The 26,968-nt window shown below is 39.0% G+C and overlaps 1 protein-coding gene across 2 annotated transcripts in view; it reads left to right on the top strand.

The window, feature by feature from the left end:
* DENND2D (DENN domain containing 2D) overlaps positions 1 to 26,968 on the top strand; it is a 773,347-nt gene that overhangs the window by 619,646 nt on the left and 126,733 nt on the right. For both annotated transcript variants that reach the window (XM_044076655.1, XM_044076656.1), the window contains exons 6-7: positions 201 to 341; positions 20,823 to 20,971. In XM_044076655.1, coding sequence (XP_043932590.1) covers positions 201 to 341; positions 20,823 to 20,971 — 290 coding nt within the window. The remainder of the gene's footprint in view (positions 1 to 200; positions 342 to 20,822; positions 20,972 to 26,968) is intronic.

Here is a 26,968-nt window from a genome sequence, read left to right as displayed (position 1 = left end):
GATATAAGTTTTTTAACAGGCTGATAGCAACTGGAGTAAGACATTTTCCATTAGTTTTCTAAACATGTGGACAGTGGTACAGGCTGCATTGAGGAAAACTCCATAACTGTAGGAATGATGTAGCATGTGTAACATGGAATTCAAATTACAAATGTATTATTATGTTGTGAAGAGATCAACATGGTATCTTCTCATTTCAGATTTTGGATGAGGTGGAAAAAAGACGACAGAAATCTACTGCCTTGATATATCCTTTCATGCAGGGACTTCGAGAAGCACAATTCCCAGCTCCAGGAAAATCAGTTCAAGTTAAAAGTTTCATCCCAGAACATGGAACAGAGGTGAGTTAAGTTATAGCTATACTTAAAGGAACAGGCTTAACTTTAATACTTTCTACAACTAGTAGGTTGTAGTTGTACCATGTACCCTTAAGGATACAGGCATTAGTTCATTTTATTTATTTACTTTGTTTTATTCCCACTTTGTTGAGTGGGTTAGTTCCATTAGTTCAATGCCCTCTTTTCAGAAGAGTCCCAAGCTGGTATGGATACTGACTAGGGAACCTGTGGCCAGTCATCAGGGAACTCCCACTGCTCTTTTTGATAGGTTTAGCTGTAAGAAAAGAGCTCACTGGACTGACCTTAGCAAGTTACCACAAGCAGGTGGAGGAAGGCAATGAATATTGAATAAATTGATTGATGGTGGCACTCTCCCAGCTCCCTCAATACTCCACGCCACTTCAGATTGACCTTCCCCCACATCTCAGCCTATTACTTTGCTAATATTATTATCTGCAATGGCTACACAAAAAAAGAGGAGTTACTCCTCAGGGGATATATTCCACACTATTAAGTTTTTCCTTACCTAGTGACCATCAACTGCTCACAGCTCTTATCCTCATTTATTAGGTCTATCAGACCCACCTTACCCTCTACCAGACACAAACCAACCTATGTCCTTGGTCAGTGAGGAGGTTGAGAATACTGGTGCATCGTAATAGCACTGCAGGGGCATGTACCCCTGCTCTAGAACAACTACAGGGGTATGTACCCCTGCTCTATAACAACTGCTCGCATGCTTACATGCATGTACAGCCCTTTAACTAAATGGCACATCACGCGCAGCATGGCGCTTGTCTGGATCTTAGCGCTGCTATGGTATTGAGCCTAGGCTACCAACTACCCGCCTCTTCCCTAGGATGGATGAGTCATCAGCAGCAATTCACTCCCATCCTTACCCACCTAGTGCCTGCATTGCTCATGCCACAGTGTTATACATAGGCTATCGGGAGCACAGTTAGGATTTTATTCCTCTGCACCAGAGTATCAAACACTGACAACATTACCGCCGCTGCACCTTGTCAATGCCCCATCTGATAAGATCTTTTGCAGGGCTCATTCAGACCCTTAACCTCATTTAGTATGTGGCGCAAGCCCCTCCAGAGGATGGAGATGAGTTTAATACACTAAGACACATCTGCTAGGCATTACCAGGGCAGCCTTACTACATGTTTGAGTTCCACATCTGTTTTGTTGTTGGTCTGGCTGTCTGACCACCCACTGGTGAAAGCATGAAAGCTCAGCACACCTTTTGACCAGAGTCTTTAGAATGTTTGGCTTCTTCCAGTTCAGTTTTAGTTATTTATTTATCTTTTTATTTTTATTCTACGTGGTAGTATTCTACATTCCATTATACTCACTGTTGTACATGCTTTTTTTATATTCTTTCTTAATATGTCCCAGTTTTCCACTCTACACGTACTGTTTCTACATTCATTTTAGATTTCTCTGCCCACACATATTACAAAATCTTACTCATTTTCATTTAAAAGTCAGTGTTCAATTTTGTGAAGGACAGGGGGTGCAGTAGGGAGAACATTAAAAAAATAAATAAAAGCAGTTCTCATGTCCAGTAAAATGTTGCACCTTGCCATAGTGGATAGCTCGCCACCCCCAGTCCCACTGTAAGTAACAAAGAATTTAGGACTTCACTATTTGTTTATTGATGCATTTATTTTGAAGTAAGTCATGTTACTAGTTCCAGTAAAGTCACTGGGAACTGAAATATGTAAGTTTTGATTGGGTTTTACAGAGCTTGTTGTTAGTACAATTAACACTAAAATTCTTGACAAAGTCAAAACTAATGTGTGGTAGGGTAAAAATATCCAAAATCGATGACTTAAAAAAAATATTACTCTAATTCAATGAAATTAAGTTTAATAGAACATGTTTTGTGTCTACATACATTTTCAGAACAATTAGAACAGTGGGACATTATTTACTCACTGTAATACTCAGAATTACCAGAAAAAGTCTTTCAGAGGGACAGATCATAAATATGAGGCAAGTTTCAGGGATGATCTGTAACATTACAGCTGACTGAGAGGTATGCTTATGGTATAGCAACCCCCCCCCCCCAACATGATGTAAGTTGGGTTGTTTGGCAATTTAGTTAGTTTGTTAGTTCATTAGTTAGTTATTTTACATTAAATGCAGTATTTCTTAATTTTTTTGAAAAATAAGTAAATAAATAATTATAATAGCAGCTTCAGCTGCAGCACCCTGCACCTTGCACTAACCAGGGGCCTCTCTAGAGCTGTGGACCCTGAGCAGTGACCAAATGGCTACTGTTATAATCCACCCCACAGAATAAACAGCACTGACTTGGTGTACTTTGACTTTGTTGCATCTGACTTGTCTGCAGTTAAACTCAAGAAACTTTCTAAAGAAGAACTAAAAGAAGCTCACCCTATAGCTGTGCATACTTCTAAATTTCAAAATGTTTTGTTGCCCAGATTTTGGATGCACTGCCTTAGCCCTTTCTGTCTGAGAACAGGATCCCTGATATAATTACCCCTGCCCTATGGTCAGCACCTAATCTTTGCTTGCAATGTGCTGGATACTTCAGTGGATAAACACTCCTCAAGACATACCACTTAAAGAAAGAAAACTAAGTTACTTCATTTGGGCTGCAAGGGTGTGGACCTTACTGCTTATTCCATTCTGCTTCGTAAGTATCTTCATGTCTGTTATTTCCTCTGTAGTTACATAGCAAACTTCATCATTAAATAATAGTTATATCTCTTCTAGCCAAACAGTATTGTCTGTTTTTTTTTCTTTTACCTTGACATAATTATGATAACCCCTTAACTACATCTCTGCCATCTATCTCTCTATTACATCTGAGGAAGTCTTATGAATAGACAAAAACGCTGTTGTGATAACAGGGAGAGCGTTAATGTACTGTTTTTTTATATTGCGAACTTTGTGGATTAATAAACTGTTGAATTACTAAGAAGGTGTGTCGTGAGCGTCATCCAGGTACTCTTATTATGTTTTGTTTAAATATGTTTTTAACACCAATAATGATGAAGCAGTAACCTGGCAGTGACTCGTAGTTTAAGCAGATCTTTTGTCAAGTTTCTAAACATTGGACTATAAATAATGAAATCTATGAATAGCATCTGTTACAGTTTTAAGTATGTCTTTTGGGGTTGCAATTAAAGTATTAATGGTCTAGATTTATTGGTGTGGGTTTCTAAAGACTCAAGACACACTTCCTCACTCCTCAAGCATACTGTGCTGCAATGTATGCTAACTTCATTACACATGCCAAATCAACTTCCAAAAAGAAAATAATTTAACTACAAAGTATAATAAATTAATTTTATTAAACAATTTAGCACTAATTAAATAAAATGGACTCCATCAGAGTTTAAGTATCTTAACAATGCATTAATTTAAATACTTAATTCACACAATTCACATCCAATCACTAATCCCCTTCCATAAGTGAACTACCTAGTGTTTGTTTGTGTCTTCCGGCTTTTCCCGGTTAGGAGTCACCACAGCGGAACTCCGGTCCTCTAAGGATTGGCAGTAGATTTTTTACGTGCCGAGTTTGCCAGCCCTGACGCACAACCTTCAACAAAGGTACGCCCATTCACGCATGTCTCCACACAGAAGACCCTCTAGCTGAGAATCGAACGGCGCAACGTCTTGCTGTGAGGCAACAATGCTACCGCAGCACCACCCCTTAAAAATAGATATGACATTTAAAAACCTAAGTAGATATTATTAGGGTAAAAAACTTAAAATAGGTGTACATTTACACAGTTAATATAATAGATGTAGTTCCCAGATAGAACATAAAATGTGATAATACACCTTAATTAAACTTATCTGCCCTAAGTTTCAGCACACTATGTAGTGATACCAAGTCATTTAATCATGGCTTTTTTGTAGCATTCAATCACAACTACTACTTTAGTTCTTTTTGTTCCAAAATTGTTTCACAGCCCCCACCTTTTTCTGAAATGTTCCCTTTATCTATCACAAAAATATATGTTTTTTTTAAATGTGAACAAATATATGAATGTTTATACACTGTATTACTCTATTTACCTTTTTTACTTATAGCTTCTTTCATTCAAAGTTTAATTGGCTTACCTACATAGAAAGCAGAACATGAAATACAAATACATTGGTGTGGGTTCCTTGCCCTAGCTCCACAATTGTGCCACCATTTTATTAAGAGAATTGGGGGTGGAGTTTGGGAACAAAGTTTTCATATGGGAGGTGTGCAGGTACGGCTCTTCCTGTGGGACTGCAGGACTGCACCCCCCCCCCCACCTATAGAAAGAAAGAAAACAAAACGTCCTGCTGGAACTCCCCCCCATGCTCATGCATGCTTGGAGTTCCTGAAACTCTCACAGAACTTCAGACTGCTGTGTCAGCAGTCCGGATAGGGGGAAAGGCATCTCTGCCCTGCAGATGCCCAGAAGTCTGTGTGGTGACGACTGCATAGAATGGAAGAACTCTGGACTACATCATCTGCAGGCTGGAGCCTACTTTCATGGGGAAACAGTTGAGCCTTCCCGTGGGGAAAGGGAAAACGGCAGTTAGCTTGGAGGACGGGACTGAAACACTGAAACCAGCCATTAGCTTGCATGGGATGGGACTGAGGAGACTGGAACAGACAGAGAACAAGCTTGCGCAGGATGGGAACACTGAATGAGACTGAGAACACACTGAATTCAGGTACTGTGTGAAGCCGTTATCTTTAAATGGAACTGAGAAGAGGGTGTGTGTGTGTGTGTGTGTGTGTGTGTGTGTGTGTGTGTGTGTGTGTGTGTGTGTGTGTGTGTGTGTGTGTGTGTGTGTGTGTGTGTGATGCCCTGTTGCTATATACTGGTGGCTAGAGAGAACACATGGTGGTGGGTAGAGACTACCTCAGGCTTGAATCCTGTACCTTGGGTGCAGGTGGCAAGGGCCTGAATTCCCTACCCATCAGCATTTGTAAAAAATGTGCAGATTTGTGCCTCATATTTTATCTGTTATGTTCCTCATAAAATCTGTGGTTTCTGTATTTTTGTTTTCTTTATGCTGTCCATAGTGCAGTGGTGCAGTGGTAGCATTGTTGACTGACAGCTACAGGTTCTCGGGTTTGATTCTTAGCTGGGATGCCTTCTGTGTGGAGTCTGCATGTCCTCCCATCTTATTTCTTGTTTCTGCCTGGGCCTCTGCTGAAAATTGGCTTTTGTTCTAAGTCAGACTTTCCTGGTTAACAAATGTAAAATTGGCTTTTTTTCCAAGTCAGACTTTCCTGGTCAACAAATGTTAAATAAATAAAAATAACAGGAATTTGAATTTCAGACTTCATATTCTTCAGAAAGTACATGGTAACACGAAACATTTTATTCTAGCAATTTTCTAAGTTTATAAGATGGATATTTGAAAGTTGTCCCTATTTTTGTGACTGTATTCCCCCATTATTGGCTTCATCCTGTTTTTTTGTGCTAAGGTTGAGAGCTATGGTGAGAACTGAATTCACAGAATATGCTTGGGGGCTTTTTTGCCCCATTATTGGCTTTGTTCAGGTGTTTTGTGCTAATAGGTTGACAACTATGGTGAGAACTGGATTCACTAAATGGTAGCCGTTTAAGTTTTAGTTTTCCTCTCTTTCACAAAACAGCTGATTTAGCATAGTGTTATGTTGCTCTGACTGTTTTGCACAGGGTCCTGGGTTCAAGTATCGGCAGTGAAATGTATGGTGGTAACACAGCATTTTATTCTAGCAACTTTCCAACATTATACAAGCAATAATCAAAATGTAATGTCCACAACTGTGGCAGGTTAGCGCGTAGGTTCCAAAAAATGCTGAAAATAATCTTGAACAAAGGTAAACCACAGCGTTAGCAGGAACTAATCACCATATGAAAAAATCCAAAGGAATATGATGTAAAAACTCCAGCTTTAATCCAAAGTAGACAGAAAAACAGACAGGATGAGTGCTTTCGCTATGTAGCTTCTTCAGATCCAATACATACTCAATAAAAGTCTCTTATTCAAAGTATTGGAAGTAATAGTCCCTAATCCAAGGGGAGGTGATATAAAAACCTATACTGAAGCAAAAGAAACAGAATGGATTATTTTGTTAAAAGCTGACAAAGGCCATGGGCTGAATGAAAGAGCTTCAATTAAACCAAAACTGAGACAAAGGAGAAATATTAAATAACATGAGTTTTTATATATTTTTATTATGTATTTTTATGTAGCACATTTTACTAAGCATGTTCTAAGCAATGTTTTTATATGTTTATGAGTGCTTGAACTAGTATATATATATATTTGTTGATTTTAAGCCATGTCTCTTTAAATGCTATAATTAATAGATTGCTTAAGTACTTAATTAGTGTACTTAGAGAAGTATATATTACAGAGAATTTTATTGAGTATGTATTGGATCTGAAGAAGCTACATAGCGAAAGCGCTCATCCTGTCTGTTTTTCTGTCTACTTTGGATTAAAGCTGGAGTTTTTACATTATACAAGCAATGTTTAAAATGTGTCCCTGTTTTTTGGGGCTTTTGTCCCCCCAATAAATTTTGGCTTTTTTCAGATTTCTTGTGCTGCAAAGTTCAGAGATACAGCTGAGTGTCAAGTAGATTTTACAAGGAGCTGAGAGCTGCAGGGGGAACAAATGTTTAATGCTGCTTATGCTGAGTCTGCTTGCATTCTTAATAGCACAACAGGTTGTGTACTTGCTTTTGATGCAGAAGGCTTTGAGTTCTACTCCCACAGTAGGTAGATGCATTGTTGATACTGTACTGTAGGGGTGGATGCTGCAGTCCTTTTTGGTGAAGATACCTAGTAACTATGAACCCCTTATCAGTTTACCATCCATTCCCTATTGCAATATTACTAGCTTATCATTTTTTTAATGCAACATAGGCAGTTTATTCCTCAAGGGCAACAGGCACTTTATTTGTCGATGAAACAATGAAATATAAAGTTGTTTGCTAGCAGCAACCTCTTCATTAGTTACAGATTTCTTTAATGTGGAATTATTTAAATGACTTTTACTTCTTCAGAGATTGCGCATATTTACTGATACTGGTGGACTGTAAAAGTTTGAGTAGACTTTTATGATGGAAATGTTCTGAACTGGGCAGTTTTGCCATTATTGGCGGATGCATTTTGTTTCATTATTTACTGGAAAAATGTTCAAAACAATACATTTAAAACGTCCTCTAACAGCTGTACTGTATTGTACAAGGAATATAATTTAATACAGTCAGGAAGGTGTATCAAAGAGCACATGTATGTTTCATGTGCAAGGAGCCTATGATTTGAAAACAGCCCAGTGATAATCTTTATCTGTCACTGGCAAAATGTATTTTCTTTGAATATGAGTTTCAATGCTATTTCAATGAATGTGAGTTTCAAGGGCAGAGAAGTTTTAATACTAAGTCTATTTTCATTGTGAGACTGCATTGCTTTGTTTATGTTCATAGGTTCATAGGTAGGTACTAGGCTATCTGCCCGAGGGCATTTATAAGCCTAGCCAGAGTGTGTCAGCTTTCACCGCCCCATTGATTAATTAACTAATCCTCTGTCAAGCAGAGCCAATGAAGTGATTCCAAGGGTGTATTTTCTGTTACCCATCCACTCATCAAGGTTTCTGTTGAATAGTGTTAGTGAGGGGCTCTGCCTGATGTCATGTGACAGGAATCTATCCTTCCAGCATGTTCTATTTATTGTTGTGGCGAGGTTTAGCTCACTAGAGCGTGTGGCTTGCAGTGACTTTGATTTCTTTAGGTGGAACATGTCCATCAATTCTGAGTTGGACATGGCTTTGTAAGTCAGGCAGAGATCACCTCTGAGTAAGCAATTTGCCACTGAGTACAGCCGGAGTTTTTTCAGTCAGGGTGCATAAGACATATGTTTGAGGCCAGTAATCCTCTTGGTGAGGTACTTTTGTGGTCTTTCCAGCTGTTGGAAGTGTCTTATGAGGTACATCCCAAATGGGCATTGTACTCTATGATGGGTCTAATGAGTGACGAGTAGAGGGTCACTATAATCTCTTTATTTCTGCATGTGAACCCTTTAGTAATTAGATGGGCCACATAGAAGGATTTCCTAAATACTTTGGCAGTATGATTGTCAAAGAAGAGATTACTATCTACCTGGGTACCCAGATCTCTCATTACCTCTTCTGTATTAAGGGGGCTGCCAACTATGTGGTAATTCATGGGTGTTTTGCTTTTCCCAAACGGGATGACTATGCATTTTTTGGCATTTAGCTTGAGGCCATGACTTTGACACTAGATGTCCACCTCAGTAAGGCCCTTTTGGAGAATGTCCGTGTCAGCCGGAGAGTCAGTTATGGCTCCCAGTTTGCAGCCATCGGCAAACTTGGTTAGCCATAGTCCTTCTGTGTTTGCCTGTACTTCTGAGAAGTATATGCCGAACAGGAGGGGTCCCAGGACTGAGCTTTGAGGGACACCACTTGTGACTGGTTTAGAGTCAGACCTGGAGCCCACTATTCTTACCGTGTGAGTTCTGTCTGTAAGCCAGTTGACAACCCATCTCATGACGTAGGGGTTTATGTTCAGTCTGGTGAGTTTTTCTGTAATACCTGAGTGGGGAATGGTGCCGAAAGCCTTGGTGAGGTCAAGGTAGGCTGTGTGAATCACCTTTCCCTCGTCTATGGCCTTGGTGCCTGTCTCGAAAAAGTCAACCAGGTTTATTAGGCATGATCTGCCCTTAACAAAGCCGAACTGGGCTGGGTCAAGTGTTTGGAGGTTCCCAATGTCTTTGTTAATGAATTCCATGATGACACGCTCCATAGCCTTGCAGACCAGGCTAGTCAGGCTTATGGGAAGATAGTTACTAGGGTCAGTTGTGGCCCCTCCTTTGTGGAGAGGAATAATCGTTGCTGTGCGCTATTCTATGGGCACATAGCCTGTGGAGAGGCTGAGGTTGAACAGTGTGTTTAGGTGGGGGGGTTAGTTCGTTCTGTAGTTCGTGCAAGATGCAGCCTGGGACACCATCTGGTCCCATTGACGCTGTGTTTTTGGCTTTTGAAAGGGCTGTTTTCACCTGTGCATCAGTGATTTTTGGGACACTACACTTTTCCAGTATTGTTGTGGGCCCTTTTGGAGCTGAGAGGGGTGTGAAATTTGCACTGAATCTATCTGCCAGGATGTTGGCAATATCAGTAGGTTCAGTATATTTTCTGCTATTTTGCACTAGTTCAGTGCATATCTGTGAGTTGCCACTTAGATTCTTAACATAGCTAAAAAAGGCTTTGAGGTTATCTTTTGAATCATTGGCTATTTTTCTTTTGAAGTTAGCCTTGGATGATTTCATGAGGGACCTTAGTTTCTTACTGATACTGATCAGGGATGTCTTTCCTTCTTGGGATTTGCTTTTTTTCTGAAATAGTTTCCTCCTTCTATTGTATAGCTTGTTTATTGCAGGGGTCCACCAAATGGGTTTTCTTCTCTTAGAGGAGTGATTCTTGGTTTTGCTAGGGATGGCACGATCCATGCATCCTTGTAGGTGCTCATAGAGTGCATTTGTAAAGGTTTCTGCATCTTGGGCAGCATTATCCTTTAGCGTGGGGGCTGTGAAACTTACCACCTCTGACTTAAGGTGAAGTTTGCTTTAGAAACGTTTTTTACTGTGGCTTCCTTATTTGGGGGTGGTGGTGGGGTGTGGACATCCAGAGTGATTAGTTTATGATCTGATCTAACCAGTGAAGAGTTGACCTCCGGTGTGGAGCACCTGTCGCCCATGTTGGTGAGGACCAGGTCCAATATGTTTTCACCTCTGGTAGAGGAGTTTACCAGCTGATCCAGGGCATTTGAGTTGATGAATTCCAGGATGTGCTGGGCCTGGGAGTTTGTACTCAAGTAGTTTTCCCAGTGAATGGTAGGGTAATTGAAATTGCCCAATATCAGGGTGTTCTGTAGGACCTTCATGTTTTCCAGTGTCTCCAGAAAGGTGGAGTGGTGGTCCTGGGTCATGGAGGGTGATCTGTAGAAGGCTACAATTTGCATTGCAGATTTGCCCGATGTTAGTTGCACATGGATGATCTCAGAGGTATCATGCTGCGCCACTAACCTGGAGGTGTAGGTATCCTTCATGAAGATGGATACACCCCCTCCTTTTGTTCTTCGGTCCATGTTCTGTGGCCGAAACGTGTGGTATGAGTTGTAGCCTGGTAGTGCTGGGGTGCTCTCTGGAGCCTTGAACCAGGTTTCAGTTACTGCACAAATGTTGACGTTCTCCATACTGAGGAGTGCCTCGAGCGCATGCATTTTGAGATTTAAACTCCTGGCATTGAGTAGCATAGACCTCAGTTTTTTGTTAATTGTGCTGTTTAGGAGGTGGGTTTGACTTTTGAGCCTTGCCTAAAAAAGGCACTATGGGGGCAGCAAGAGCCTTGGCCAGTATTCAAAGGCCTAGGGGTGACAGGTGCAAGCCATCTCTTGCAAAGCAACATGGCTTGTCAAGCATGTCGTCCCTTGCTGACAGACACTGGATCCCCTTTGAATGACACCAAAAGCTTAGCCAATTGTTGAAATTGATCATTTTTTCTTTATACTGAGGTATCATTCTTGGTGAGGGCAGGATGCTACTCAGGGTCAGGGTCATACCAGCCTGGGCTACATGACAGAGAGCTCTTCCATGTCTCTTTTCAAGTAGTCCAGGGAGGTATATCTCAGGTCATTCACATCAACATGAACAATGACAGAGCCATATTTGCACTTGTTCTGGAGTGACCTGAGTGCTTGTGTTATGTGGCAGATTCTGGCTCCCAACAGACAGCTAACATTAACCTTCTGCTTGTCCAGCCTAGTGAGTGGGACTTCAGTGTGCCTGACTATAGAGTCACCTATTACTAGTGTGTTAGGTATGTTATTTCGCCTTAAGGGCTGTAATTGTGCGGCACACTGATTTTGTGTTTTATGCATTGTCTGGTTTGTGACGGGAGGTGCAGGTTGTTTGGGTGTCTGCTTTGGTGGTCCCTGATGCTTTTGCAGGTTTTTATTTAGAGCATGATTTTGTGTATTTATGTGTATTTTTTGCTAGTGCTGTTTTAGTAGGTCTGTGTGCAACTGGAAGTGTGGTGCAAGTGTTAACCTTCTCCTCTTGACTGCCTGTTCCAGTCTTGGGTGGAGACAGCTTAGCTTTCAGTTTGGCTGTATAATTGCATCTCTCACATATGTTAGTGTTTTGTGGTAAGAGAAGAGGGTTGTCTGTGTACATGAGGCAGTTGTAACATTGCCTCAGGATACCCAGATTCACCAGCTGGACTGGAGAGTGCACCTGAAGTTGCCCTTTCATCATGCCTGAATAGTAGGGTGAGCTGCTTAGTCACTTGGTTGGTGAGGGGTGAATAAAGAGCCTTGCCCTGCTGGGCAATCAGTGTCAGGGTATATTAGTGCTTGCTATTAGTTCTGAGCAAGTGCTGGGCTGTAAGATGCTTTTTGAATGAGCTTAGGTTGAGAGTTAGACTAGTTTCAAGGAAAAAACTGAAGAGGAGACTTAGTGGAGCTGGGAATAATTTAACCGTAGCTAACCGGCACTGCCCGCAAACGCAGTTTTTATAGTAGGGAAATGAAAGAGATAGAAATTAGCCCAAACTGGCCAATTAACTACTAACTTCTGGGCTGGAACCATTCCTCCAGATACAGATAGGTTGCTCAAAACTCCTCTCTCTCACAGGTGAACAGCGAAACTTCCTTCTATCCAAGTAAGGTATAGGCAACTCAGAAAGTAGTATCACAGCCCTGAATTCAGCACTAGCCTAAAAACTGGACTATACTAGCTTAGAAAGGCGGGAAACACAGAATTTTTTTTTTTTTAAAGATAAGGCAAAAACAGTAAAAAATACACTTAAAACAGCTTTAAATGACTACAAATTATCAGAAAAGGCTGTCACACTTTAGTGTGTAGCCTACAACAGTTAAACAAATTATTTAAACAAAAAACAACTTTTTAAAAGTGCCGGCAGTCAAATAAGTACAATATGTGAAAAAAACAAGCTTTTAAATCACAATAAACACTGGAAAATCTGTGTTTAGGCAGAAAACAGTTAAGTACAGCAAGAAACTACAGAAAACTGATACTTAATCACTCCAAAGTCGCTTTTCTAAGCTGGAAGGCTTGTATCAGTTTAAGGCTTTCTAGTGATACCCAGTAGGTTAGTTACAGGAAAGATGGGAAACAAGTGCAGATGTGGTCTTTTAAACCAGAAAGTTGAAAGAGATGGACAAACAGTCCAAATGGTCAATAAACTACAATTTCTGGACCAAGAACCTCTCCTCACGTGGTAGACAGGCTACGCAATGCTTACCACTCCCACTGATAAGCTAAAAAGCTTTCCTCCAACACAGAAATGCTTGCGGGGCTCAGAAGCTTACCAACAGTCCTGGATATAGCAACTCTGTATCTGGACTAGACTAGTTACAGGAAAGGTGGGAAACAAGCGCAAGTGTGGCTTTTAAACCAGAACGTTGAAAGAGATTGAAAAAACCTGCCCAAATGGCCAATAGCTACAATTTCTGGGCCAAGAACCATTCCTCTTGTGGTAGATAGGCTACCTAATGCTTACCACTCCCACTGATAAGCTAGAAGGCTTCTGTCCAACACAGAAAGACTTGGGGGGCTCAGAAGCTTACAAAGAGTCCTGGATACAGCAACTCTGCACCTGGACTAGACTAGTTACAGGAAAAGTGGGGTACAAGTGCAAACGTAGCAGATATCTATTAGTGTTTGTGCTGTAAAATGCAAAATAAAATGTCGAATGAAATCCAAATCATCGCAGAAGTAAAGCAGTATACAAATTACAGTGTTTATGGTAAATGTGGAGAAATAACCTAGGAATTGGACATTGGAATGGCTGCAGGTGGGAGGCTCCATTTAACCATAATTTTGTGAGGGGGGGGAAGGGCAGCAAACTCAAACAGCCTTGGCTGAATTATACCTCTCAACTGTCCAGATTTTTGCAGAATGAATAGATTTTTGCTTCTTATTTTGGTTTGTTCCTCATAAAATTTGTGGTTTTCTGGTAAATCATTTAGAAATGAAGTCACTAAATAATGACAGACATTGAGTTTCAGATGTCATAACCTTCAGAAAAATGCATGCTAAATCAAGACCTGTTATTCTATCAACTGTCTTAAGTTTATACAAGAGAAATTTTTAGTATTGTTTGTATGGTCCCCCAATATATTTGGCCTTGTCCAGATTTCCTGCATATCCAATCATCAAGATTTTTCTTGAAGAGTGCTAATGAGGAGCTCTGTTTGACATAGATAGGTAGTCTGTTCCAGAGTATGGGAAGTCTCTGGGACAGGAATCTATCCCTCCAGCATGTTCTGTTTGTTGTGGTGATAAGGTCTAAACCTTATCACCACAACAAACAGAACATGCTGGAGGGATAGATTCCTAGAGCGTGTAGCTCAGAGGGATTGGGATTTCTTTAAGTGGAGCATGTCCAACAGCTCTGGGTTTGACATAGCTTTGTATGTTAGGCAGAGATCGCCCCTGAGTAGGCGATATGCGATGGAGTAAAGCTGTAGTTTTTTGAGACGGTCTGCAGAGGGCATCTATTTGAGGTCAGTAATCTTCTTTGTGAGGTATTTCTGTGGTCTTTCCAGTTGTTGTAGATGTCTTGTGAGGTACATACCAAAAGGGGCATTGTACTCTATAATGGGTCTAATGAGTGATGAGTAGAGGGGAACAATGACCTCTTTTTTTCTGGATGAAAATCCTTTTGTGATGAGATGAGCCACGTAGAAGGATTTCCTGACCACTGTGGTGATGTGATTATCAAAGGAGAGACTACTGTCCACCTGTATCCCAAGGTCTCTTATCACATTTTCGGCATTAAGTAGACAAAATTCACCCCGGGGATCACTTCTGTGGCTCTGCTCAACAGGGGCACTGGAAAATAATTTTCTTGGGTGGCGAAAGCCAGGGTACATTTTTTGGCTAGGCTTGTATGGGCCCTAGGGCCGATAGCCTAGTACCTACCTATGAACCTATGAACCTATAAGAGGTTGAGAGGTACATGCAAATAAATCACTTTATAAAATTAGGAATATCCAAACCTCAACTGCCCCCAATTTTGGCTCAAAATGTTGCTCTCCCCCTAATAATCCTTCTGCAAAATGGCACTTTTGGAAGAAAATGTGGAGGGTTTACAATTATAAATAACTATAATGATCAGAGTTATAGATTACTTTTATTTCAGAAATGCATGTAGATTCTCTTATTTTGTCAGCTGCTCAAGTTAATAGTATTAATATTAAAAAGGTATCCCTTCTTTGACAGGTTCCCAGCTGTATTGTGTGGCCATTTTATATTTTTACATCACATTTTTGGTCCGTTTTTCATAAAATTGTGTTTTTCTGGCAAATTAGTGGCAAATCATTAAAGATTAAAGTTAGAAAATAATGGCAGACTTTTGAGTTTCAGATTTCATACCCTTCAGAAAATTCATACTAATGCAAGACCTACTACTATTCTATTATCTTTTTAAGTTTATAAGAGCAATATTTAAAAATTGTCCTTATTTTTGGGCCTGTGTCCCACTTATATGTTTGGCTTTGTCCAGATTTCTTGCCCTGAGGTTGAGAGGTATGAAGGTCAGAGCCATCACCGTCAGCCAGAGACATTTCAAATTGTGACATACTTGTTGCACCCCACTCCCCCATGTAGTGACTCTGGATGTGTCCAAGCAAGGCAAGGAGCAGTTATGCAGTGTAAGTGTGCAGAGTATTCCCCAATCCAAGGTAGACACAGGTACGACAGTGGCTTTTCATCTGTCCTTGATTTTGCAGAATATTCTGGTTTTCTGTCATATTTTTATACTGTTGATTTATGCTTCTTATTATTCAGAAAATACATGCTGTCGCAGTGCCCTGTTGCTCTGTGTTTAAGTAACAATGCTTTAATGACCATCAGATAAGCTTGTCGGAGATTTAAGATGCAAGTAAGCTTTAATAAGCATACTGTTAAAGAATTACCAACATTGAAAGCCTTTCTGTTGTTGCCATGCAGTGAATATTTACATACTTAGATAACGTATAAGCCGTAGGTATTGAAATGCATATGACAGTATTTGTAGTAAAGGACAGGATTACAGTATTTTCAGAAGCTCATTACATTTGTTGGAGACTCGCAGTCATCTTTGCAGGCTTTACCCGTAAACTAAACAGAATGCCATTCTATCATGTGTAGTCCATAACCTGTGCAGTAATCCTTTAAGCAATTTATCTTGAGCTTGTTTCTTGTTTGCTGTTCATTTTTTACTTTGATTATGTCTTCCCCATGAAACAAGTAGATAGTTGTTGGCAGACAGCATGTCTTTTTTGGATAAGAAACATTTTTACAAGTGGAGGTATCACAGAGATTGCTACTTGCAGCATGTTACCTGGTAATTTTATAAAGCTGAATATTAATTATAATTAGAATTGCAGTGCAAGGAGAAGTGGTTTGAGTTGAGTGCTGCTTGTTTTTCTTATACTTTATTTTGATTGGCATTCCAGTAATGTATTTAAAATGTAATTTATTTTTTCATGCCTCACAACCTTTGTGTTTCCATCTAGGTATTAAGTAAGCTGTCATGTAGCCAATGCATTGAAATATTTTTTTCTTCTACACTTCATTTTGTCTTGATTGGACTCTCATAATGATGGTTTGGCACCCAGGGCAGTGTATTTAATTAAAGTTACAGTTGTGGTTTTGAGCATAGCCCCACCCCTTTCTAGTTGGTCACACCCCTTCCCATTGGTCGCATCCATTCAGCTGTCTCCTGCAGCTGCCCTTTAATTTGAAGTCATCAGTCACCACTGGAGGTGTGGAAGGTCTTGTCCCTGCAAAAAGTGCTAATTTCATTTTTATTGAATTTTGAATTTAAAGTTTTTGTCAGGATTTTAGGTTTCAAGTTTAGTGTGTTTATTGTTATTGTACTGAGTATATTGGCACAGATCCAAAGCAATTAGCGTATTGTTGTACAGTATGAGATTATTATGTATTGCCCTGTATCAAGCCAAAATTCTGTCTGTACTGATCCATTCATTGCTTTGACGTTTTATTATAGTTAGAAAAGTGTGTACTGTTGATAGCCTACAGAAGCCTAGTGAAGCAAACCCGTTTAAATAACTACACCATAGCAGAAGGGATCAGCTGCAGTGAGGCAAACTTTAACCATAGCAGAATGTGTTTTTACAGCATTTGTCAGCAGTACAGCTTATTTCACATAAATAAAGAATTCTGTTTTTCCCAAGCCATGCAAAGAATACAGAGTTTCATATGTTTTAAATTATACAAATGGAATTTCCAGTGGCCTAACCGTCCCTTCATACTGTTATATAAGCAGTGTCAAAGAGCTGGAACAGTTGTCACAAATTGCATGACTCCTAGGATGCATTGTTTTTCTCACTGCAAAATGATTGTAAGCAAGCCTAATGACAAATAAAAAAAAGATGCGTTCGAGTTTGATATAAAAAATAAGGCAGCATAGTATTCAGTAATGCAGGGCTAAGCTTAAGAGCACATGAACCTATGACTGTTTTTTCCTACTCTATATTGTATTTAGTAGAATAGGGTCTTTTCTGTTTACTTTTGTAGTTGACAGCTATTACATAATGTACATATACTATCAACTGTTTTTTTTTTTTCCTGTTCTGCATTTTAAAAATTGTTTTGACTCTCCTATGAGGCTTGTATCATGGCAGAAATAGGTAAATTAATTAGCCCACCTAACCAGTGACCAATTAATGATAAAATAAATTATTGAATTAAATGAAAGGCTTTTAAACTGCTGAGATTCTGTTATCCAAAATCAACTGCCACAATAAATGGAAATGGACAACACTTGTCCTCTTTCAAAATAAAATATCTGGATCATATCTTTCCAGACTTCAAATGTCATTGCTTCAGTGAAAATAAGTAGTTACCTCCTGTATTTAAAATTTATTTACCAGGAAAGTCCGACTTGGAACAAAGTGGAGGCCCGGGGAGAAATGCTCCAGATGCATGTCTTTGAAATGTGGGAGCAAACCAGAGCACCCAGAGGGAACCCACACGAATACAGGGTGGACATGTAGACTCCGCACAGAAGGCACTCCAGTTGAGAATCAAACTGGAGAACCTCTTGCTGTGAGGTGACAATGCTACCGCTGCACCACTGTACCATCCAGAATAAAAAGGTGTTCATTATTTGGCTGTGCTTTTAGATTTCATGTCATTTAATATACATCTCTTGTTTTAATGTATGCTAATGTTACTTTTGTCATTAAACAGATAAATGTTACAGATAAGTGTTAGAGAATACTGCATCTTTAGTTTAGGAATTTCTGCTAAGATCATTGGACTTGTTTCTCTATATATTTAGCTAGGTTTGTTGTTCTCCTCTGTAGTATGTCCTTTACTGGTTGCCATTCAGAATATGTAAACTCAAAAAGCAGTATTGGAATGTGGACAGGGGTAAGTTGGTTGGTGTTAGGTCTGGGAATGTCTTTCTGCAAATGTTGGAGCACTAGAGAGAGGGTTAAGCAAGGGGATAGCTTTAGTGTTGTGTGTGTTTGTTAATGTGCATGTCTGTGTCTCAGCCTCTCTTGTAAGTAGTAATGTTACATTTTTTTTCTAAGGTAAGATGCAGGGTTAGGGTTAGAACAGTCTAGTAAAATATTGCAGGGGGCACTACTGTTCAGACAAACCATGTCCAGTGGTACTGGTATAACTTGTGATGTTTTTCTTTTCTTTCTTTCTTTACTTGTGTGTTTCTTATGATTAATTTAATGTGAGTTTAGGTGTTTTTGTCTGTATTTTGATGTGTGTACATTATGAGCTGTCTGTGTTTTGTCTTCTGTGTTATGAATATTTGTATTTTGCTGTGTCTGATTTATTTATTTAACATTTGTTTACCGGGAATGCCCGGCTTGGAACGAGCCAATTTTCAGCAGAGGCCCAGGGAGAAATGTTCCAGATGCATGTCTTTGTAATGTAGGAGGAAACTGGAGCACCCGGAAGAAACCCACACAAACGCAGGGAGGACATGCAGACTCTGCACAGAAGGCACCCCAGCCGAGAATCAAACTGGAAAACCTCTTGTTGTGAGGAGACAATGCAAACCACTGCACCTTTATACATATACTTACCATATGTCTTTTGCCCACCATTTAATATTTGTTCTGCACTTCCTCTCTGTTACTGTAATGTATAAACTGGCTGGTTTTAGGAAGTTTTTATTACCTCATGTTTAACCACTTATTTTCTCTTTTCTCTATGTCTAAACAGCCAATGTAGTACTTGTTATTTTTCTGTCATTTAATTAGTACACTATGTAAATAATTGGATTTTTCTGATGCTGGTGTTTGCTACTATGTATAAACCAGTGGATAATCTTGAAACAGGTATGTTGTCCCGGTATTTCAGTTGTATGTTGTTTTTGTGTTTGTATTTGTAGGCTCCATGTCACAAGTGCAAGACCTAATAATGACAGTCCCAACACTTCAAATAATAAACTGTCATTCAGTGTTGTAAGGAATTCTGAAACAATGTATTTTTCAAACATTTTTGAAAAGGGCTTCACTCCTTTGCACCCCCTGACATGGCGGGCTGTGCCCTCCGCACCTCCACTACTCACATATTCCAGCACTGAGGTCACTGTAGTTCATGGTAGGGCCATGTTCTGAGATATTACAACCTCAGAGTTAGTGCATATGCCTCAATTTTTTGCTGTACTTCTGCAGATCTAAGTATTTTAACACCAGTCTAACCATTCAGTAGGCACTGCTGGTGTTTATATAATGTCTGTATTGGTTGATATGCCTCCAGTCTTAGTCATAGTTGAAAACAGACCTTAAACCAATCTGCCAAACCAGCAACAAGCAAATATCTCAATAATTTCCTGTGGAAAAAGTACCTAATTTTCCAGCTATTTTTTTTTTTTTTTAGATATTATAACCCTAAACCCAGATTGTAGGCATGCAAGTATATAGTTGTAATTGCAGGGGAATTGATGTATTCATCTTCTTATCACCACGCTTGTTGCTGTATGGTCATATGTCCTTTGTTCAGATAAAATTATTTGTTTCAGTGTCCATTTTGTTTAAATGGCTATTCTATATTACTCTGTGCTGCTTTCTTCCACTGTTTTATTAGTTTAATTTTATAATTAGCACTATTGTATTCAGTTTTGTTGGATGTAATTGTGACCTGTTGCTCTTTAAATCTGCTTTAGAATAAGCCTCCTCATAGCTTGTTCTTAATGGTTTTCCTGTGGTATATACTGTATCTTTCTGTTTTATACTTGGCTATATTCTGTTTTTTGAAACTCTTGTTTTGTTTTATTATATTTTATTGTTTTTGACATAATCTCTTCTATTGTACTTCCCCATGTAATTTACTATGTTTCAAAATTGTTAACCAAAGCCTCTTACATTTTAAATTTGTATTCTGTCATGTATATTTTGGGAGCAGTTAATGTGGATTTTGGGGATTTCATATGGATCCTGTTCTGTATCTGTGCATTTTATTTATTCATTATACTGATGATTCATTTAACATTCAGGCCTTCTACCTTAGGACTCATTGTACTTTTCCTGATTTAAAAAAAAAAATCACCAAATTCACTGTGGGAATAGCAACACCAAGGGTGGCACTAGGGACAAGGAATTATAGGATTTCCAGGCAGTTACTCTACAGATGAACCAAATACAACACTTTACTACAGATGGAGTCACTGGCATATTCTGCAGTTGTTAAAAGTGCATTTCCATTGTAAGCAATATGTCAATGTAGAAGGCTTGGAAAATTAATTGCTAAAACTTAAAACATTTCGACATATGTCTGATCGGTTTGAGGCAGTGCTGTTGCTGTTAATGTGTGTACTGACTTATCTGAATGCAGCAAAGTATGATTGTATGAAAGTAACATACTCTGACTGCACACAAGAAGACATATTTTCCTGACTGTGCACATGAACCCAACCAATACACATGAGAACATATACTCTGTGCAGATGAACACATATTCTCAGACTATACACACAAAAGGCATACTATCTGATGTACACATGAACGTATACTCTCTGATTGTGCACATGAGTACATACAATCTGTACACTTGAAGACATATACTCTGTGCACATGAACATATACTCTGGCTGTGCACATGAACACATACTCTCTGACTGTACACATGAACACATACTCTCTGACTGTACACAAACACATACTCTGCACATGAACACATACTCTCAGATTGTAAACATGAAGACATACAGTCTTTCTGTACATGAACACATACTCTCTGTCTGTGTATATGAATACATACTCTCTGACTGTACACATGAACACATACTCTCTGACTGTGTACATGAATACATACAATCTGACTGTACATGAAGACATACTCTCAGACTGTACACATGATGACATACAATCTCACTGTACATATGAAAACATATATTCTAACTGTACACACACACATTAAATATCTGTTTCTTTCTTGGCAGATTATAGAGTTGACTCGACCTCTTGACTCCAGGTTGGAACATGTCGATTTCAGGCCATTACTTAAACACCTCTCTGAAGAAAAGATCATTAAAGTATTTGCTTCTGCACTTTTAGAGAGGCGAATAATCTTCCTTGCAGAAGAACTCAGGTAAATGATGACATTTTCTGTGGTGTATATTACAACAAAGTTACACTGATATACAAAAATAGAAGCCCTAGTGTGTGATTTATACTTATAGCAAATATACACTGTTGTGTGCAGGATTTAACAAATTTAGCTGTGGGTACAACATTGCTGCATTTTGTTTTCTGATGATCTCTTTTATTTACCCCCTCTGACCTAGGCCTACCTTCACAAGTAAACAGATTATACCACCTGTTACAGTTGTATTTCAAGTAAATAATGTATTCATTTTAGCTATTTTATTTATTCATTCTGATGATGATGATGATGTTCATATCTAAGCAGCGTATACCAGGAGAAGGAGAAATAACTAAGAGTCATTACTTAGTAAGGTGATGTTCATACTGTCAAGCAGAAAAGAAATGGTGACTGTGGGAAATTATCTAAATGCACTGTATATGGGTCAGTTGCAGTGCCTTTCAATAAATTGCATTGTTATGGGTATTGGCATGCTTCTTAATGAAGCCACACTTTATTTTCATAACAGCCAGAGTGCAGGTATCCTGCACACAAGAGTATAATTCTGTAATATACTGCTTCATATTGATTATCTGGCAATGAGGTCACCTGAACTCTGTAAATATTTATATTTTGGTCTGTAATATTTTTTTTTTTTTTTCAAAACACCTGCACTGGAGTTCTCCTGTTTTTCCATGTACTGGATTTACACCTGCCCTCTTCCATGGAAACAATTTATTTTTTATTTATTTACTTGTCAGTAAAGCCCAACTGGGCAAAAAAATCCCTTTTTTGGCAGAGGCCCTGGAAGAATAGCTCCACGGAGACTACATATATAACATGAATCCATGATGGGTGACAGTTAATGCATAATTACAATGGTTATAGAATCGGCTCTTCAAATATGTACACATAATAAACACAAAAAATACAAAAATTATAGATAGTGACAGAAATGTCAAGAATTATTTGGTGGAGAGAGATTAAAACAAGAAAGCTGAATGCATTAGTAGGTTGTATTACAGGTTTGTGTGTATATGGTGTAGTACAGCAGAGATTAAGTGGAGGATTTAGTAGTGATTACATATTGTACTTACATGATAAAGTGGTAATAGAATACATAGTGTTACATCTGTGTTATGTCCTGCTAGTGCTGGAGATGATCTGAGTAGCAGAGTGTCAAAGAAAGATAAGACATTAAGGGTATAAAACAGTAGAATATGAGAGGCAGGACTAAGAAAAGGTATTTTAGGTTAAGCAAGAGTGTTAACATAGAGATAATGAATGATGAGAGGCAAAACTTGTTAAATTAGTGAGTAAAATAGCCTTGTACAGCGTTATTAGAGATGAGGAAGGGATGTTTACAATATCTGCAGGCAATTTAGTGGAATCATATGAGATAAAAATATTTATGCCAGTTTGGTTAACAGGTGTCAGAATATTTAAGTTGTGAGAGGTTAACCAGACTGAAAATACACTTCACTAGAACTATGCTGTGTACTAAACCACTTTAGGGAACAGAACCAAGCAGATCCAAACTTAATCCATAGTGCAGTGGTATCTCAGACCTTCCCATTAATCTTTAATCGTTTAGCAGTTTAGAGCTATGTAGTATAAGCGTAGCCCTTCCCCTCTACTCATCACTCATTAGACCCATTATAGAGTACAAGCCCCTTTTGGAATGTACCTCACAAGACATCTGCAGCAGCTGGAAAGGCCACAGAAGTACCTCACAAAGAGGATTACTGGCATCAAACAAATGCCCTACACTGACCGCCTCAAAAAACTCCAGCTTTACTCCGTAGCATATCACCTACTCCGAGGTGATCTCTGCCTAACATATAAAGCTATGTCGAACCCAGAACTGTTGGACATGCTACACCTAAAGAAATCCCAAACCCTCCGAGCTACATGCTCTAGGGGCCTAAACCTTGTCACCACAATAAACAGGACATGCTGGAGGGATAGATTCCTGTCCCATAGACTTGCCATACTCTGGAACAGGCTACCCATCTATGTCAAGCAAAGTTCTTCATTAGCACTCTTCAAGAAAAATTTTGATGAGTGGATGGGAAATAGGAAATACACCCTGGGGATCACTTCTGTGTCTCTGCTCGACAGTGGCACAGGAAAATAACTTTCTTGGGTGACTTAAGCCAGGGAACCTTGTTAGCTAGGCTTACGTAGGCCCTTGGGTCGATAGCCTAGTACCTATCTATGAACCTATGAACCATCAATCATTCATGTTTTTATATACCTTTCAACTTCTTACTGCAAGAAATCAGGACAAATCCTAAAATAATAATGGGGGGCAGAGGCCCCAAAATAGGGGCAGATTTTAAATATTGCTCTTATAAACTTAGAAAGTTGCTAGAATAACAGTATTTATGTTAGCATACGTTTTCTGAAGGATATGTACTCTGAAACTCAAAAGCATGTCATTGTTTAGTGGCTTCAGTCATCAGTGATTTGCCAGAAAACCACATGCCTTACAGGATACAGTCCAAAAGTATAGGGAGAAATCTAGGCATTCGACAGAAATCAGGATAGTTGAGAGGTATGTCTTATTAACAGTTTAAAGCACTGTGGTGTAAATGGAACAAATCGTGAAACAAATAATTCTGAATGCTAAAAAGGAATTCCGTCCTATGCCTTTATGTCTAAATATATGCAGTACTTTGTTGTTGGCAGTATAACAAGCTATGCTTTGTAGCTTTACATTATGGTATTATGCAATACTGACATCCAATGTGTGTGTTTTTGAAGGATATGGTGGCTAGGAGAATAACAAGACACATGGGGAGTGCTTTGAGAATCTGAAGCTGAAACATTAGAGATGTACACTTTAGTTTTCATAATGTTCCTTAGAAATATCTGGAATTTTTGACTAAAAATACATTTTCTTGTAGAATACGCAGTGCTAGACCCAGTACGTTTAGAATGTCGTGGTGTATTGACATAGGATAGACTACACTAGTTAACACATCTCCTTGTCCTTGGATTCCTGCACCTTTTTTCTTTAGCAAACATACAAGCAGGGTTTAGAAATTTACATATAATCTCCCATTATTAGCTGTTAAGGTTTTTATATGTTCTCTTCCATTCTCTACTGAATGTTCTAATCACTGTTTTAATAATGTTTCTGAGTCCAAGAGTGTAGAACAGAGCATCTGTATGTACCTTTAAGACGCGTTTCCAGATGTAAGCACATGTATATAAAAAGTGAGCATATGCAGACATCAGTGCCATTTTGAGAGAATAGCCAGAGTGTTAACATGTATGAGTGTAGTAGTCAGTCTGTTTATAAGTTTATTTAAGTTTAAGTTACAAAGCCTCCTTCCTGATGTGTTTGTATGTAATAAAGCTGCTTGAACTGAACCCACAACCGCTTGTCTGTTTTATCCTGACCGGACAAGTGACATGGTATCAGAACCGGGATTAAGAGAGCAACTTCTTCAAGCAATGAGGTGCAGAGTTGAAGGTGAAGGCAGATTAAGCTGGTTGAGTGAAAAAGAGCTCAGACAAACAAAAAAGGCCAGAAATGAACTTAAGGCAACAAAAAACTTGCACAAATTATATATTTGGCAAAGAAAATGAAAGAGAGCATTCGTAAGGCACAAAATGCATTATTAATCAAACGAGTAGCACAAAGTGTATTATTAATCAAACAAAAGGCACAAAATGCATTATTAATTAAATAAAATGTTCAAAAACTACGATATATGATAAAGCTAGCAGAGGTATTCATATGGGGCTCAGAATTACATTTGGTTTGCATAGCAAGCATGTTTAAAGTAAAACGAGCACAATAAAAGTATAATGAGCATGATAAGAGGTTAAAAGGGCATAGTGAGTACAATGAAATGGCAAATTAAGCTTAAAGAGCAGGGCGACTGCATGTTTTTTAGTAAAAGACCCATGTTTGGGCACAAACTACTATTTTGCATTGACCGAAGCCATTCAAAGCCTACCTAGAGTTCTTAGAAGTATCTCAGAGTGTGCAGTGCAAAGTGTTTGCTGAGTGAGTGCTTTATTACAGTGCAATTATTTCAAAGAGTTTGCTGTGTGCAAAGTACAGTTTTATTACAAAGTGCAGTCAAAGTACAGCCATTTCAAAAAGTTTCTTATGCTGTGTGCATTTATTCGCAGAGTGTCGCTATTTCAAAGTGTTTCTTACACCATACAGAGTTATTTTGCAAAGTACAGCAATTTTGAAATGTTCTTGTGCTGTGTACAGTTTATTTGCAAAGTGCATTCATCTCAAAGTGTTTCTTACTCTGAGCTTCTTCTGCTGTGTGCAGTTTATTCATAAAGTATAGTAATTTCAAAGTATTTCTTACACTGATTAGGAGTGGTTTCACAAAGTACAGTGATTTCGGAGTGTTTTTGTGCTACAGAGACTTATTTGACAAAGCGCAGTTATTTCAAAGATTTTGTTGTGCTGTTGGGTATAATTACATAATTTCAAGCACCTTCACTACTGTGTGTTGATATGGCAGAGGCATTTTGCAGACCTAGTCCACTTGTGTTTGGTCATAATATAGCAGAGAATTGTAGAGTATCTGAGCAGGAATATGATATTTTCATACAAGCAGCTTTTTCTGACAAAGACGCACATACAAGGGCATTCATTTCACTTAACTTAGCTGAGTCAGAGGCCATTGAAGGAGGGCATTTATTTGTGTATCCACCAGCAGTATAGGCAGGAGAGGGGGAAACCACCATATTGCGGTACTGGCTGAATCAAGGGAGGACCCTGAACACTTGAAATATACATTTAGAGAAATGTGTAACACCCATACAAATGTTACATTAGAGAGGCACTTATTTTATACAAGAGACCAAAAAACAGGTGAAACCTTTGGAGCTTATATCACTGACTTGAGAAGTAAGGCCAAAACATACAGATCTGGTGACTTGAAAGCTGAGTTAATAAAGGACAGGCTTGTGTGTGGTGTTAATAGTGCTGCAGTGAGAAAGATTTTGCTTTATGACAGTGATTTAATGTTAAGCAAAGCCATATAGATTTGTCAAATCCATGAGCTCACAGAAAGGCACACAAGTATGCTTGCAAGTGATAAAAGCATGGTTTCAACAGCCTCTAGAGCAAACGTAGACAGCATGCAACATGTGGCAAACAGAAACAGATCTAAGCACATGGCAGCTACAGCCCCTGCTGGGTTTCCTGGGAAAGCTTGTAGCTTTCTAGCAAGTTCCAAGACTAGCTCAGTGAAAAAGGCATGCACAGTGCAGTATAAGGGTGAGTCAGCAAATTGTGTAAGGCATTAAAAAGAACTCATCATCTTATGCGTACAGTCGAGGAGATTGCCACCCTCATGCCAAAGGCCACTGTTTTTTCCTGTCTTAGATGCAAAGAGTTCATTTTGGCAAGTAATGCTTGATCGCAAATCTTCACTACTGACTACATTCAGTACCCCATTTGGTAGATACAGATTCCTCAGGATGCCTTTTGCAACAAATTCTGCCAGTGAAGTATTTCAGCATGCAATGGATCAAATTTTTCAGGCTACCCGTGTGCAGCAATAGTTGATGATTTACTGATTAGCGGTAATGGTGAAGCAGAGCATGACAGAAACTTCAGGAAAGTTCTGGACAGGGCATAAAGCTCAATCCTCTGAAATGCAAATTCAGACTACCAGAAGTTAGTTATGTAGGTCATTTTTTACCAGTACAGGCCTATGACCAGACCCTTCTGAGTAAGCAGCCATTCTTGAGATGCGAGCTCTAGACAATGTCCAAGCCTTACTGCATTTTCTTGGTATGGTTAACTATTTGGGCAAATTTATCCCTGACTTTAGTGAGTTAACACTGCCTTTAAGAGAGCTTACATGCAAAAATGTTGCCTGGTCATGGTTAGAACAACACTAGAGAGCATTTGATAATCTCAAACAGCAAATTGTCACCCTGCCTACATTAAGGTTCTATGATGTCCACAAACCAGTAGTGCTTTCCTGTTATCCTTCAAAGTTTGGTCTTGGTGCA

Source organism: Protopterus annectens, chromosome 7.part0 (genome assembly GCF_019279795.1).
Source record: "Protopterus annectens isolate FY-2018-M chromosome 7.part0, PAN1.0, whole genome shotgun sequence".
NCBI classification, from domain to species: domain Eukaryota; kingdom Metazoa; phylum Chordata; order Ceratodontiformes; family Protopteridae; genus Protopterus; species Protopterus annectens.
Note: the sequence above shows the minus strand (reverse complement) of the source record. Positions and strands in the feature narration are given on the sequence as shown.